We start from the raw sequence: 14,383 nt of genomic DNA, 5'->3' as shown, positions 1-14,383 counted from the left end.
ACTATAAGTTCAAAGCCAACTTCAGGAAGCATTGGAAATCAATAAGGGTGGAACAGGGGTATCGTGTGGGTTTGAAAAGTAGAATAGAATTGAATAATTGACAGAAGCTTTTCATACACCTACATCATTTACTCATGTGACGTCATCATTGCTACTCCCGAACTGCAAATGACTAAACTGAGCTCAGTGAGGCTAGTTAACTTCCCCAAGGCAGAGAGCTGGTGAGTGGCCAGGCTTGAACATGAGCCTGTGCACGGCACCATACAGCAAAGTGTGCTTACCGCTAATTATAAAACCCAAACTTCCAATATTACAAAGGGGGAGGGAATACTGTTGAGAAAGGATAATCAAAGAACATCTGGTACTCAGGAGGCCTGGGCTGACCTAACGGGGAGCGCGCCATACAGAAACGTAGAAATGCAAATGCAGATAGAGCTGCACTGTCTTTACAAGGGAGACGAGATTAACCGCTTAGTAGCCCAGCAAAGCAGTAACAGAATGACACGTTTCCCTAGAACTTGAGAGAATTAAAAAAACAAACACACACACACACCCATGAGAAACTGAAACTTCAAATTTACCCTATCACATGATATGGAGCCAAAAGCTGAGAAATTAATAAGAAACTGAGTTCAGGAAAATTAAAATCTTTAGGTTTCTGGTGAAGCAAGCAAAGGTTATCTTGTCCCATAGGACAGTTAGGGGCATATCATACTTATACAGGGAGGGAGGGAGAAAAAATGAGTTCCTAGTAAAAACTTACAAACCCATATGAGGAAATAAGAAAACAGAAGTCAGTCAATGACATTATATGGAATAATCTTGGTACTATAAAATAACTGTTCAAAATGATTGAAGCAATTTTTAAAGGAATAGAAAGTTTAAGACAGAAAAGGACAATACTAAAGACAAGGCAAATTTGTAAAGTAAGCACATAGAAATGAAAAACACACTCACTGAAATTAAAAGCTTACCAGGGGTGTAAACGAGCTGAAATGAGAATCAGTTGAATGGAAGGGGGGAAAGTGATATGAAAATACCTGAAACTTCTGTGTGTTAATGCTCCACATTGTTGTTTTATTTTCTCAATAAGGTAAGTTTTACCATCATGTTCTTTCCCTAAAACCAAATTCTAAGCCCATAGTCAGAGAAACATAGAGAAAAAAAAAACAACCTTAGTTTTTCAACCCATATCCACCCCTAACAAAAGGAGACTTCTAAATAAACTGTTATTAGAGCAAACTTCTTTATTATATTCTTGGCATAATTTTGGTAATTGCTGTGTATTCACACACATGATGCCAAATGCATGCATTAAAAATAAACTTGCAGCTTATGAATGAAACTGAGTAAGAAATTATATCTTGAACTTCCATAATATTCATAAAAGATCCTATGTTAAACATTAATCAGTGCTTAAGATCACTGATGTAGTTCTAAGATTACTGATTCCTGTCCTTAAAGGATATTATGTTCTACTTGAAGATGGGCTATTGTAAGTAACAGAACTGTGTTTTTCTAGTACAAGTTTAAATATTTCTTGGCTTTAAAAGGCTTAATTTTATATTTTTTAGAACTTTTAATTTGATTTTCTTCTTCATCCTTCCTTCTTTTTTCCTCCCTCCTTTCCTCATTGCCATTCTTTTCTTCCTGCATGATATATAAATTAAGATTATTAAAGTATGGAACACTCACTATGTTTTTAAAAATGTATTATGCCCTTGACATGCTTGTTCTGAGACATGAGAAGACTAAACAGTAGTCTTGGTAAAATTTTGGAACTTTTTCTTTAATTTCATTTGAAAGTTGTATTCCAAGTATAATGGAGGTGAAAAATACAATTAAAGGAAAGAAATGACTCGGAAGAACTGGATACTAATTACAGCTTCTCTGTTCCATCAGCAATCATGGAACCACTAAATAGAATATGATAATTATGAAGTATAATGCTTTATATAGTTTAACTTTTTAGTACTAAAAGTTATTAGTCTAGTTGATTAATTTTTAGGTTCTGGAGACTAAAAATAGTTCCTGTAAATTTGGAGCTAATTGAAAAATAGAGGTTGGAAGTTAGAGCGGTCAGATCCTAATTATTCATGCACTTATTTAGTGCTGTATGTTTCAGGCCTTTTCCTGCGTTTTGAAGTGGACGTTTCAAAAAGATTTTTCAGATTCAAAAGCTCTGACAGGGAGTTGAATTTCAATGCCAATGTGGCATTAAAAGCTGAAGGCTCTAAAGGAGTTTTCATCTGTTAGGAATGTTTTTGGTTGCAAGGAACAAAACTGACAACAAAGAAATTATTGTGGCTTAAAAACGGAGTGATTTATTTCCTTCCCTACCAGTTAGTCTGGAGGTAGGTAGGCATTAGTGCAGCATTTCAGTCATATTAGGGCTGTCTTTCAACTGTGTAGTTCAGAAATAATCAAAAATCATGAGCAATCCATTGACCAGTAAAGGAAGGAAGATCTACAGAAGATGTCATATGACCATTTAAATGTTTATTTCACCAAAATTCATTTTTACTTTATTTTTTGCTTTTAATTTTCTACCAACCCAAGTTAAAATATTATTTGAAAATTATTACATTTAAATACTATTGTGTTTTCTTTAACATAGTGGAAGACCTGGCAAACTTTGAACCTTTGGTCATATGCTCCTGATCTGGAATTAAAGCAGTAGAGTTCTACCCGCCACCAGCCCTGAACTGCTGCCTGCCTCCTCCCCACCATTTTAGTGTCTGACATGGTTCAGTGGAATGATTAGAGTTTTGGGTCTGTTTGTGTTCTCTAAAATAACCCTTTTATCTTCACTGTACAAGTACTACCTTCTAATTGAGTACATTTGCCATTAGAAGCAAAAAGAAAAATAATATATAATAATATATGACTGTAAATACCTACTTACATATTTAAAAGGTAAAAGAATATATAATTTTTTAAAACTAAAATATAATTAAATTTGCTTATTACCTACTCTTTTCACTTAAAATTCAATTGCCTATTCAGATGTTCCAATTAGCATTTGAAAGTAAAAACTCAGATCAGTTCTGCAGACTACACAGTTGTTATTTATCAGTCCCCCAAACTGTACTACACACACCCTTAATTTTTAATCTTGTTTCTTTTCACAGATCTACTGGTTTAAAGATGGAAAGCAGATCTCTCCCAAGAATGATCACTACATCATTCAAAGAGATGTTGATGGGACGTGCTCTCTCCACACCACAGCCTCCACCCTAGATGATGATGGGAACTACACCATTATGGCTGCAAACCCTCAGGTAAAGAAGGGTATATACAGGTCTTGCTTCACTTCTGTGTGCAGCTGACCTTTGAATAACATAGGTTTGGATGGCACAGGTCCACTTATCTGTGTGTTTGGTGGTGGTGGTGGTTTTTTGTTTGTTGTCAGTAATTGCAGTAAATGTATTTTCTCTTATGATTTCTTAATAACATCTTTTCTCTGGCTTACTGTATTTAATAATACAGTATATAACACAGATAACACACAAAACACGTATTAACTGACTGTTTATGTCAGAGGTCCTCAAACTTTTTAAACGGGGGGCCAGTTCACTGTCCCTCAGACATTCCACACATGCGCACTGCGGGCCCGGGATGAGTGGGCTGCTAAGCAGGACAGGCAGCGGCGGCAAAAACACCCGGCGGGCGGATAAGTGTTTTCGGCAGGCCGCATGTGGCCCGCAGTTTGAGGACGCCTGGTTTATGTTATCAGTGAGGCTTCTAGTCAACAGGAGCTATTAGCTTGGGGGAGTCAAAAGTTATATGGAGATTTCAAATGTGGGAGGGGGTCAGCTGTCTAGAGCTTACAGACATTTATTTGAACAGATGAACTGTTTGATTAAAAGATGGAATATTACCTCTTTGATTTGAAACTTTTTTCCCAATTTCTATACCATCTCTGTTTGAAGGGGTAGAAAAATTCTTTGTTTTTTTTCATGAGTATTTATTTATTCCACCAAGGGTTTTTCTATATGAGTAATTCTGGTGCAGATGTGCCTTTTTTCCATACTACCAAGGGCCTAATATGTACACCTATGCTATAGGTGATGGGCAAGACAAAGTCCTGAGACAGAAAATAAGCCAGTAAAAAATACAAATCATATATCAGTTCAGATAGGATTAAGTCTATGAAGTGAAAAAATGAGAAAAAGATGAGTTGTGTGTATTATGCTATAGTAAAAAACAAAAAAGTACAATATTTAAAACAGATATATACCCACACTGAAATCAATGGAATTTAAATAATGTATAAGTGTAAATCATAATTCTGATAGTACCCATATAAAGGAGTCCCCTCTAATCTGCAGATTCAGTTACCAGTGGTCAATGCAGTCCAAAAATATTAAATGGAAAATTCCAGAAATAATTCATAAGCTTTAAATTTCACGCCCTTCTAAGCAGAGTGATGAAACCTTATGCTGTCCCGCCTGGGACATGAATCACCCCTTTGTCCAACACAACAAGATTTTTTGAGAAAGAAATCACATTCACATAATTTTATTATAGTATATTATAAAATTATTCTATTATTGTCACTAATTGCTTACTGTACATAATTTACAAATTAAATGTAATCATAGGTGTGCATGTAGAGCAGCAGTTCTCAACCTGTGGGTCGCGACCCCTTTGGGGGTCAAACGACCCTTTCACAGGGGTCACCTAAGACCATCGGAAAACACATATATAATTACATATTGTTTTTGTGATTAATCACTATGCTTTAATTATGTTCAATTTTCAACAATGAAAATACATCCTGCATATCAGATATTTACATTACGATTCATAACAGTAGCAAAATTACAGTTATGAAGTAGCAACAAAAATAATTTGAGGAACTGTATTAAAGGGTCGCGGCATTAGGAAGGTTGAGAACCACTGATGTAGAGGAAAAGCATAGTATACACAGCGTTGGTATTAACCATGGTTTCTGGTATCCACTGGGGGTCTTGAAAGGGATCTCCTGCAGGTAAGGGGGACTACTATAGCATTCAGGATTTTTTGTTTGTTTCCATCCAATTGTTTTCTCTTGTTTTAGGACCAAAAAAATCAATTGCTTAGAATTTAATAGGCGGCTATCTGGGTATCATGTTATCATTCCAAAACTGCAAATTCTTTTTTATTGAATATCTTATATATTTTAGGCACTATGCTGGGGACACAAAAATGATTAAGAAGTTACTCTGTACATTAAAACTCACTGTGTGATGGGATATTTTTACAAAGTCAGCAGAAGTCATGTAAATAACATGCCTTTTTTTAAGAAAAAAAAAGGAAGCTAAAGTTAACAGTTTTCAAGAGGTTGTTCTGAAATCATTTTTTAACATACCATATTTCTTTTTAAGGAAATATTAAGTGTCAGAAAATGATAGATAATTTTAGCACATTTTACAAATGTGTAAGTTCATTCAGTGTCCTCCTATCCTAATAGCACGTTGTTGTATAAAGATATATTTCTAAGGTAATACTAAGATTAGAATGAACCTCAAATCATCTACCAATTAGGTTGTGACAGAGCACAGCAAACTCTTCAGTGTAAGGAGACAGTTTCCACATTAGTGCACTTTCTCAAGGTTCTAATGTTTCAATCAATGACTACATGGCCATCACCTTGAAAAATAGTCAAAATCACAACCTTTACTGAAAACTTACATGTTAATGTTTATTTGTGTTCATTTTTGGTGTATTTGAGGGAACAAAAGTGGAACCTACTTTTTTTTTCTTACTATATTTTCAGTATGTTTCCTTGACTATTAACAAATTTCAATTTTTAGTTCTCTGCCTACTTAAAAGTGGAGAACTCAACAAAAATCTAAAATGTTTCTTTCTGTTGGGTTCTTTATTCCTCTTTTCCCTAGGAAGGCTGGGATATATTAAGGAGACAGAATTAACTGTGTCCCCTAAACATAAACTGTACTGGGATCCTGCTATGGATTTCCAGGCATATTTCCCTGGCAAATGTGTTAAGCTGTTACTGGAGTAAGCAGTTTAAAACTCTGATTATGAGTCTACTTCTCGTCTTCTTCAAATTACACTAATGAATTTTCACATGTAAAAAAGTTGTAAAGGGAAAGGCCTCCCTGTGCAGTGCCCGTGAAAGTGTACAGAGATGAAGACAGCAGCGCCGCCTCAAGGGTCTCTGAGCATTTGAACTATGATGGGTCACTAGATAAAAGAGGGCTGCTAAAGATTAATTCCCCTTGGAAACAAAGAAGAGGAGGAAGGGATAAAAACCAAAAGAAGGTACTGAAAAGCCTAGAGGCTGTATAGTTCAAAGGTTAAAAGAACAAAACTTTAGCAGCAACCAGACCTGAGTTGGAGTTCTAGCTCTGCCACTCCTGACCTGTGTGACCTTCAGCAAGTCACTTAACCTCTCTGTTCCTCTTCTATGAAATTATAATAATACTAGAGGCCCAGTGCACAGATTCGTGCACTGGTGGGGTCTCTCAGCCTAGCCTGCGCCCTCTGGCAATCCGGGACCCTTGGAGGATGTTGGACTGCTGGTTTCGGACCAATCCCTGCAGGGATCAGTTTGGGCCGAACATCCCCCAAGGGATGTAGTAGTGCACGAAGCGGCAGGCGGCCAGGGAGGAGCCCAAGCCCGGGCTGGGCACCATGCCACTACCACTGATCCTACCCCGCCGCTCCCGTCACTCAGTAGCACTGCTGCGGAAGGGGGAGAGGCTCGCGCCACTGCAACTGTGCTTGCCAGCCATGAGCCCGGCCTCTGGCGCCCATCAGTCAGCTGAGCAGTGCTCCCACTGTGGGAGTGCACTGACCACCAGGGGGCAGCTCCTGCATTGAGCGTCTGCCCCCTGGTGGTCAGTGCACATCATAGCGACTGGTTCGGTCATTTAGGCTTTTATATATATAGACTAGAGGCCCGATGCATGAAGATTCGTGTAAGAATGGGCCTTCCTTCTCTTGGCTGCTGGGACTGCTTTCGCTCTGGCCCGGAGCCACCTTCCCACACTGCCCAGAGGCCCTGAGCAGCTGGGGTGGTGCGGAACGCCTGTGTCGTCACCATGGCAATGATGCAAGTGTCCCGCCCCGCCCCCAGCACCTGTGTATGCAAATTAACCTGCCATCTTTGTTGGGTTAATTTGCATACTCCTGAATGGGTAGTGGGCATTGCGAAGGTATGGTCAATCTGCATCTTTCTCTTTTATTAGTGTAGATTGGTTTCAATAATATATGTAAAGCACTCAGTTTAGCTGGCACATATTTCACTTTCAATAAATGCTAATTATTGTCATTATTTTAACTCAAAGATACCATTAACCCTGTCTTAGAGAAGCAGCCCAAAGAGGTGGCAGAAGCCTGAGGAACCAGGATATAAAGGGTAGTCTGTCTGTTTCTAGGTGCCCTGCTCCCACAATACCATTAGAGAGTAAACAAGTCAGTTTGGGATAGAATTTCTACCCAAAATGTTGCTGATGTGTGGTCTTCTGACCTCCTGGCTTTTCCTTTTTACCACCCCCATGGGAAAGGAGTAAGGCAGTAGACATGGCTCTGCCACAGCTGTGGGCTTCGGTGGAGGGAGCCCTGAGCTAGCGCGGGGCCACGCCCACAGCACAGCTGACAGGGGCCACACATGAAGGCAGCAGCTGCTCTCTGCTCCCAGCACACTCAGGACCAAGAGAAGGCACCTAAGAGAGCCTCGCTGCCCTCATTTAGGCTGCAGAGAGCTCTGCCGCTCTACCCGGTCCAGGAGGAGCCCCATTGAACCCTCACTGGTGCTTTGACTCGACTCCCCTTTGATGAGAAGACAAATAAAGAAGTGGACCCATTTACCTCAGGTAGCCACAAGCCCAGCCCTTCTCACAGAACATCCCAATTCTCCTGTGATAAAGCAAATAGTAATATGACTGCTCTCAAGGAGCAAAAGTCAAAAAGCCCCAGTGTTCAGCCACCAGAGCAGTTCCTAATATCTAGAATCCCCAGGTTAGTGGATTGGACCATTACTTTAATTAAAAGTGTTGGGTTAAAAATCTATTTTTCTATCTAAATGACCAAAGGCAGGCATAGGAGGGGAAACTCAGGAAGGCAATCTGAGGAAATGCTAAAAGTGGGCATTTATGCCTAAAATTGAAATCATTGTGAGAGAATATTTATAGCACTTGGTAGTAGTCGCTGTGCCAAGTTTCTGAGTATGTTGCCAACTCCTCTATCTTGGGGACTTCAGTGGCAGATATGTCCAAATAAGACAGATGTAGGTTTTGTGACTTGTCACCTAGAAATTGTTTAACTTCACTACCATTAGAAAAATAAAGCATAAGTATTTTTTGTTAGTCCTCACCGAGGATATTTTCCCACTGATTTTTAGGGAGAGTGAAAGACAGAGAGAAACACAACCACTGGTTGCCTCCTGCACAAGCCCTGACCAGGGCCCCAGCCAGGAAGGAGCCTGCAACCAAGGTGTGTGCCCTTGACCAGAATCGAACCCGGAACCCTTTGGTCTGCAGGCCGGCGCTCTATTCACTAAGCCAAACTGGTTAGGGCCAAAGCATAAGTATTTAAACCATGACAAGTGGCAGACCATTTTTCTACCTAACCCTTGACATAGTTATTTGTTGCTTTAGGAATACTGTAATAGAAATGTTTAACAGCGTCATAATCTCAACTTTATAACATCTGTTATTGTATACTAAAGTATTTTGCCATTTTTATAATTTGTGAATTAAACCATGATTTAAAAGAAGCATGACAGTCAGCACTGAAAAAAATTCAAAAGAAAAACCTAAATTTTTCGAGATACAGACTAATCCCAAAAGCATAGATGTAGTCAACAGAAAACTGAGGTTGACTCTGTTTCCTTGATGCCCTGTGGTTATCTGAAATATGTTTAACATTTTTAAAGTATTTGGGTTTGAAAGGGAGACAACTACACCTATTCTTCCTGGTACACTGTAGCCTACATGGTATGAAATGACCAAGGGAGAGAGGAAAAACTGGTTCATAACGGAACACAGACGGCAGAGTTTTCCTGAGCAGTGGGAAATAATGAGAGAAAGGGTGAGAACCAAAGAAAGAGGGAAACACTAAAGTACAGCAGAATATTTTTCCACCGGGGTTAATCTTTGGGGAATAAGAACTACATTAGGTATTGCTGACTACATCCAAATTGTGCAGCCCTAACCATACACTAGACTCTGTATCATACGCGATGTGTGCCGCTCAGGCAATTCCTAAGAGGCCAAACGATCCCATTGTTAAGTGAAATGATGAGTGATTGTGCAGTGTTGCACCAAGCATAATGCCAAAATGAGGATCACAAATACAATTTACTTTAGACAGTAATCCTGTGTATAAGACACAGCTAAATCTAAACACGAATGTTTTACTTTGTTTTGTTGTGTTGCTAGGTTACTCTGCATCACACTTGAATTTTGGAATGGCTGTTTTGCAGTTTGATGTTTCCTCAAATTGCATTATGTATACAAGTGGCAAGCTTTTATGAAGATCTGTGTGCCACAAGTTACATTTCACAAAAAAGGAAATATAAATGTTATTTGCATGTTATATAAATAATTGGCCTTGCATGAGGCATCAAACAATCTTTACAAGCTGGATGTTTTAATACAGAATCCCTTTAAGAATTCAAACTTATTACTTGTACTGTGCCTTTAAACTGTGGATTTGTTTGAAATAGAAAAGGAACACACAGCTGAGTTAAATTTTAAAAGATAGTTTGTTAATTGTGTTTTGTTTTAGCATTATAAGGTTGCTTGACTCGTTTTAATCTTCACTTTAAATATTCACTTCCATTATTACTTCACTAGAGGCCCGGTACACAAAATTTGTGCTCAGCCCAGCCTGCACCCTCTCCAATCCGGGACCCCTCGAGGGATGTCCGACTGCCGGTTTAGGCCCGATCCCTGGGATCGGGCCTAAACCGGCAGTCGGACATCCCTCTCACAATCCGGGACTGCGGGCTCCTGTCTGATCACCCCTAACTGCCCCCCCCCCCCACAGCCTGGTCGCCCCATGCAGCCTGCTGTTCAGTCCTTACTGTTACTGTGATGGCGTCCCTGACAATTTGCATATTCCTCTATTAATAGTATAGATGTGTTAATAAAGCAGAAAGAAATGAAAGTTAACAGCAAATGTAGTAGCATTAATGTGCAGCAGAGCCTTCTAATTATGATGATTACCAGCATTAACTGACACATTGGTATGATTAAAATTACCTAATGCTAATGTTGTATGATCAATCTTCATAAGTAAAACATTCAGACTTAAAAACCTGCACTTTCAATTGTGCACACTAGAGGCATCTTTTCAAAAGTGCTTCACTGAATTCTGGATTTTTTTTTCTTTCAAATGTTAAAATTACAGATCTTGTTAGTTTGGATGTTTGTTAAATGTTCCTGGTCATTTATTGATTTAGTAATATCCAGGGTGGTGGCAAAATAAGGTTTACAGTTCATATAGAAAATAATACAATGATTAATAAATAATAATACAATAAACTGTTTTATGTACTCACAACTGTAAACCTACATTTGGTGCACCCTGTAGTTAACCAATACTGTATTATCAAACTAATAAGACTGCCCCCTCAAGACCATACCTTTCCCCTTTATGTTCAGAAGTGAAGAATGACAGGAGTAAAAAGGTGACATTCCTTTTTCTTAAGTTTGGGAAATACCTGTGGCAGCAGTTATGTATATGGTTCTAAGAGGTAGCAATGAAAACAACATAGAACTGTGTAATGTTTAGAGTAGGATGCCACCCTGTTTACCCTATTTTTTTTTTTTGAGAGGACAGGAGGCAGAGCTTACCCTAAGCATCATCAAATGGTTAGAGTGAAGTAAGGTATCTTTCTTTCATCTCCTACCTCAAACGCAGCCCTCCCAAAAACCAACACCTGAATCTTCCTGTGTGCTTGGCACTTTTAAAACACCAGCAAAAGTTACAAAGGTTGATCTCCTCTCCACATATTCTGTCCCCTGTAATAAGAGTATTTTTTTTCCCTTTGGAGTAAATTACATCCTAATTGGGAGGGGTTGGGGGGGGGGCAGGAGACAGAGAAAGGGACAGAACTCCATTACATGAAGAAAACATTGTACTTAAAAAAATTCTAAGGGATGCTTCATATCCATCTGGTTGTTATTATTATAGCTATAGTCAACATTTAGAGCATTGAGTACATGTAAAACACAGTACCAAGTATTTTATACCTATTAACTCATTTAATCTTCAGAAGAATCCATGAGGGATTAACTAAATGGTTCTATTTTACAGATAAAGAAACTTAGCCAGTTAAGGTACCTGTCTGAAGTCATTCAACAATAAAGGACAAAACTGGTTTACAAACCCAGACTGACTCCATAGCTCGGGAGTGTCATACAAAGATGCCTGGGGCTCATCCCAGCATTAAGAGCACTGAGGGGGAGGCATTGCTTAAAAGAGGTATTTGAAAGAATCCAAAAAAAGGAGGCAAGAGCATACCTTAAAGTACATCCACTTAGAAAATTAGATTGGAGTCAGCCAAGCTGCTGGGACCCTAAAAATCACCTTGTCCATGCACATATAATGTCTCAGGCCCTTATGACACAATACCGCAATAGTGAATTTAATAATGATAATTTATGACATCAGGTACAGTAGTCCCCTTTATCCACAGTGTGTTACTGTGGTCCAAAAATATTAAATGGGAAATTTCAGAAATAACTCATAAGCTAACAGTTGCACACTGAGTAGTGTGATGTCCCACTCTGCCCCACCGGGACATGAATCATCCCTTTGTCCAGCATGTTCACACTGTACATAAAGTACAAGATATTCTGAAAGGCTACATTCATATAACTCTTATTACAGTATATTGTTATAACTGTTCCATTGTTAACCTCTTATTATTCCTAATTTATAAACTTTATCAAAGGTATATGTGTAGGGGGAAAAAAACACAATATACATAGTTTGGTACTATCCATTGGGGGTCTTGGAATGTATTCCTGGTGAATTACTGTACCATTTGATATTTACAGTATCATCTTCGGGTATATCATTAATCTTTACAAGATCCTTATGAGCCAGACCCCAGTTTTTACAGGAGAAACAAAGGCTTAAATAAAATCAGTGATTTGCTCAAAGTTTTAAGAAAGCCAAGACTCAAAACCAGGCTAGAGGATTTTTTTTTTCTAACTTACATAAATGATTAGTTAATATTAACTTCCTTTGTGGATCCTCTGGGTTTTAAACCACAAGGAAGAAAATCTATCCAGATTATGCAAATTAATATTAATCTCTCCAAATTAAAATTATTTGTAAGCGGCAAAACAAACGATAAGGAAGCCATACCCCATATGTCAGTACAGTTTAAGGTATTTGTGTAGAACAAACCATACACTATCTTGTCCTCAGGCTCCAAAAAGAATCATGGCTCTTACATGTTCATTTGTTAAAGTACCTACCAGGTTGCATCAGACGGTAATTTATGATGGGTGTCTTCTAAGCAAATCACATCTAGATTTCTACAGCAGGTATAGATTTGAAAGGGTTAGATGAAATTAATTTTCAGATTTCAAGGTAGCTTAGGGAATTAAGTGTTTGCCAAGAACTCAGCATACGAGAATTTATATGATGCGGCCTGAACTTCAGCTACAATTAATATAAGCTAGAAATAATTCCTCTTGATAATGTTATGCTTCATGTCTCCCTGGAAATTTTCAGGAAAAGTCATATTTTAACTGTGACCTTGACAGCAAATATTGTGAGTGCTAGAGGAATTTACATATCTAATGGTATAAAGATTACTTGAGAGTGCTTCATATGACCACCTCATTCTATTTGGCAATTCCTGATTCTTCTCCTGTCTATTACATTCCTCGTGTCCATATTACACCCTCTGCCTTTTCTGAGTGGTAATGGCCCTCGAGAAGTCCTAGCTCTGGGAAGATCTGGAGACCCCACTACCTGGGTCCCTGCCGCTCCCTGCACCCTGCTATGGGTTCTTTCCTGTGTTCCCTCTACCAGTGTCCTTGCCCTCATGCCAGCCCACTCTCAGGGAGAACTCGGAAAGCAGTTCTTCAAACCATACAGAGCACCTCTTGCTTCTGCAACCTGTCTGCATTGGCAACTTGGAATGAAAATAGGAGTCAATGGTAAATTTTGACTATAAAGGCACATGGGGGCTACTCTTCAACCTTGAGATAGAATTCCCTCGTCTAATCCATGATAAATTGGCTTCTCATTTTTTCTTCCTTGCTGTTCCCTTTTGGCCATTATCTGAACTTATAAGTACATCTGCTCATTCTCCTGGGAGCTGAGACGGTGGAGGGGAAAAATCATCTAGTTTGCTATTCTGCTTGTAATAGGGAAAATTTAGGAGAAAGGGCTAAAACAAAAAGCCAGAGTAACAGTGGGTAATTTATTCATGTCATCTGGGTCTTGTAAATATTACTTTGTCTATCCATATGACAGCATTTATCAAATTTTCAGTTGCCAAATTTCAGAGATAAAATACAGCTTTTCATTAGATAGGCCCTTATGACCCACACATTTTAGGTACTTAACTTGCTTCCGGTCTTTAAATCTCAAACATGTTCATTTCATGCAAACAAGGCATCCCATACTCATCATGCTCTCCTTGTCATCCCTGTGCATACTTATTTCGTAATGCTCATGTTATCATGATGCCATCTCTTTTAATATGTGGTTTTGGGAAGGGATACTACTAATGTTTATTAAATATATTACTGAGAAAATCTAACAGAAAACTAAAATCATGTAGTTTGACTTCAAAATTAGCTATTTGACTGTGAAAGTGGAATCATCACAGGACGGTGATGTCCTGCTGCTGTATTTTACAGCTCAGCTTCATGTGTTAGGGAGGCCTTAGCAGATCACAGTTAATCCGGTGAGGCTGTCATTTTAAATACCGTCCAAGATAAAACAGTAAAGCTTACTGAACCCAGGGAAAGTACATTTCTGAGAGGGGGCGGTGTCATTACTAACGTGGCACATTGATTTGCTATGGAGAATAGGAGAGTGGACGGTTAGTTATTTTGCATAGCAACTAACTTCTTCTCCCGATGTCTCCAACAGGGCCGCGTCAGTTGTACTGGACGGCTAATGGTACAGGCTGTCAACCCGAGAGGTCGCAGTCCCCGCTCTCCCTCGGGCCTTCCTCATGTCAGAAGGTATTTCAGATGTTCCTTTCCATTAAGTGTCACTATTAATTTATTACTGTAAGTTCAACACTCTTAGAATTATGGTGACCATAAAAACCACATAGTTGAAGACAGAATGTGAATATAACCTTAAAGTGTATACAGTTATGGCACCTTGACTATGCTACTTTGCAATTCAGAAAGAGGAAAGGAGCAAACATTTACTAAAGTGTGCTAAGTCT

General features: G+C 38.9%; 1 protein-coding gene across 2 annotated transcripts in view; it reads left to right on the top strand.

Moving 5' to 3' along the window:
• Window positions 1–14,383, top strand: part of PALLD (palladin, cytoskeletal associated protein) — a gene marked incomplete at its 5' end in the record, with an annotated part of 386,255 nt that overhangs the window by 358,928 nt on the left and 12,944 nt on the right. For both annotated transcript variants that reach the window (XM_081091742.1, XM_081091743.1), the window contains 2 exons: window positions 3,132–3,281; window positions 14,077–14,171. In XM_081091742.1, the coding sequence (XP_080947868.1) occupies window positions 3,132–3,281; window positions 14,077–14,171 (245 nt within the window). The remainder of the gene's footprint in view (window positions 1–3,131; window positions 3,282–14,076; window positions 14,172–14,383) is intronic.

This window comes from Myotis nattereri, assembly GCF_964212035.1.
Source record: "Myotis nattereri genome assembly, chromosome: 5".
Classification (NCBI taxonomy): domain Eukaryota; kingdom Metazoa; phylum Chordata; class Mammalia; order Chiroptera; family Vespertilionidae; genus Myotis; species Myotis nattereri.
This window is presented reverse-complemented; position numbering and strand designations above follow the sequence as displayed.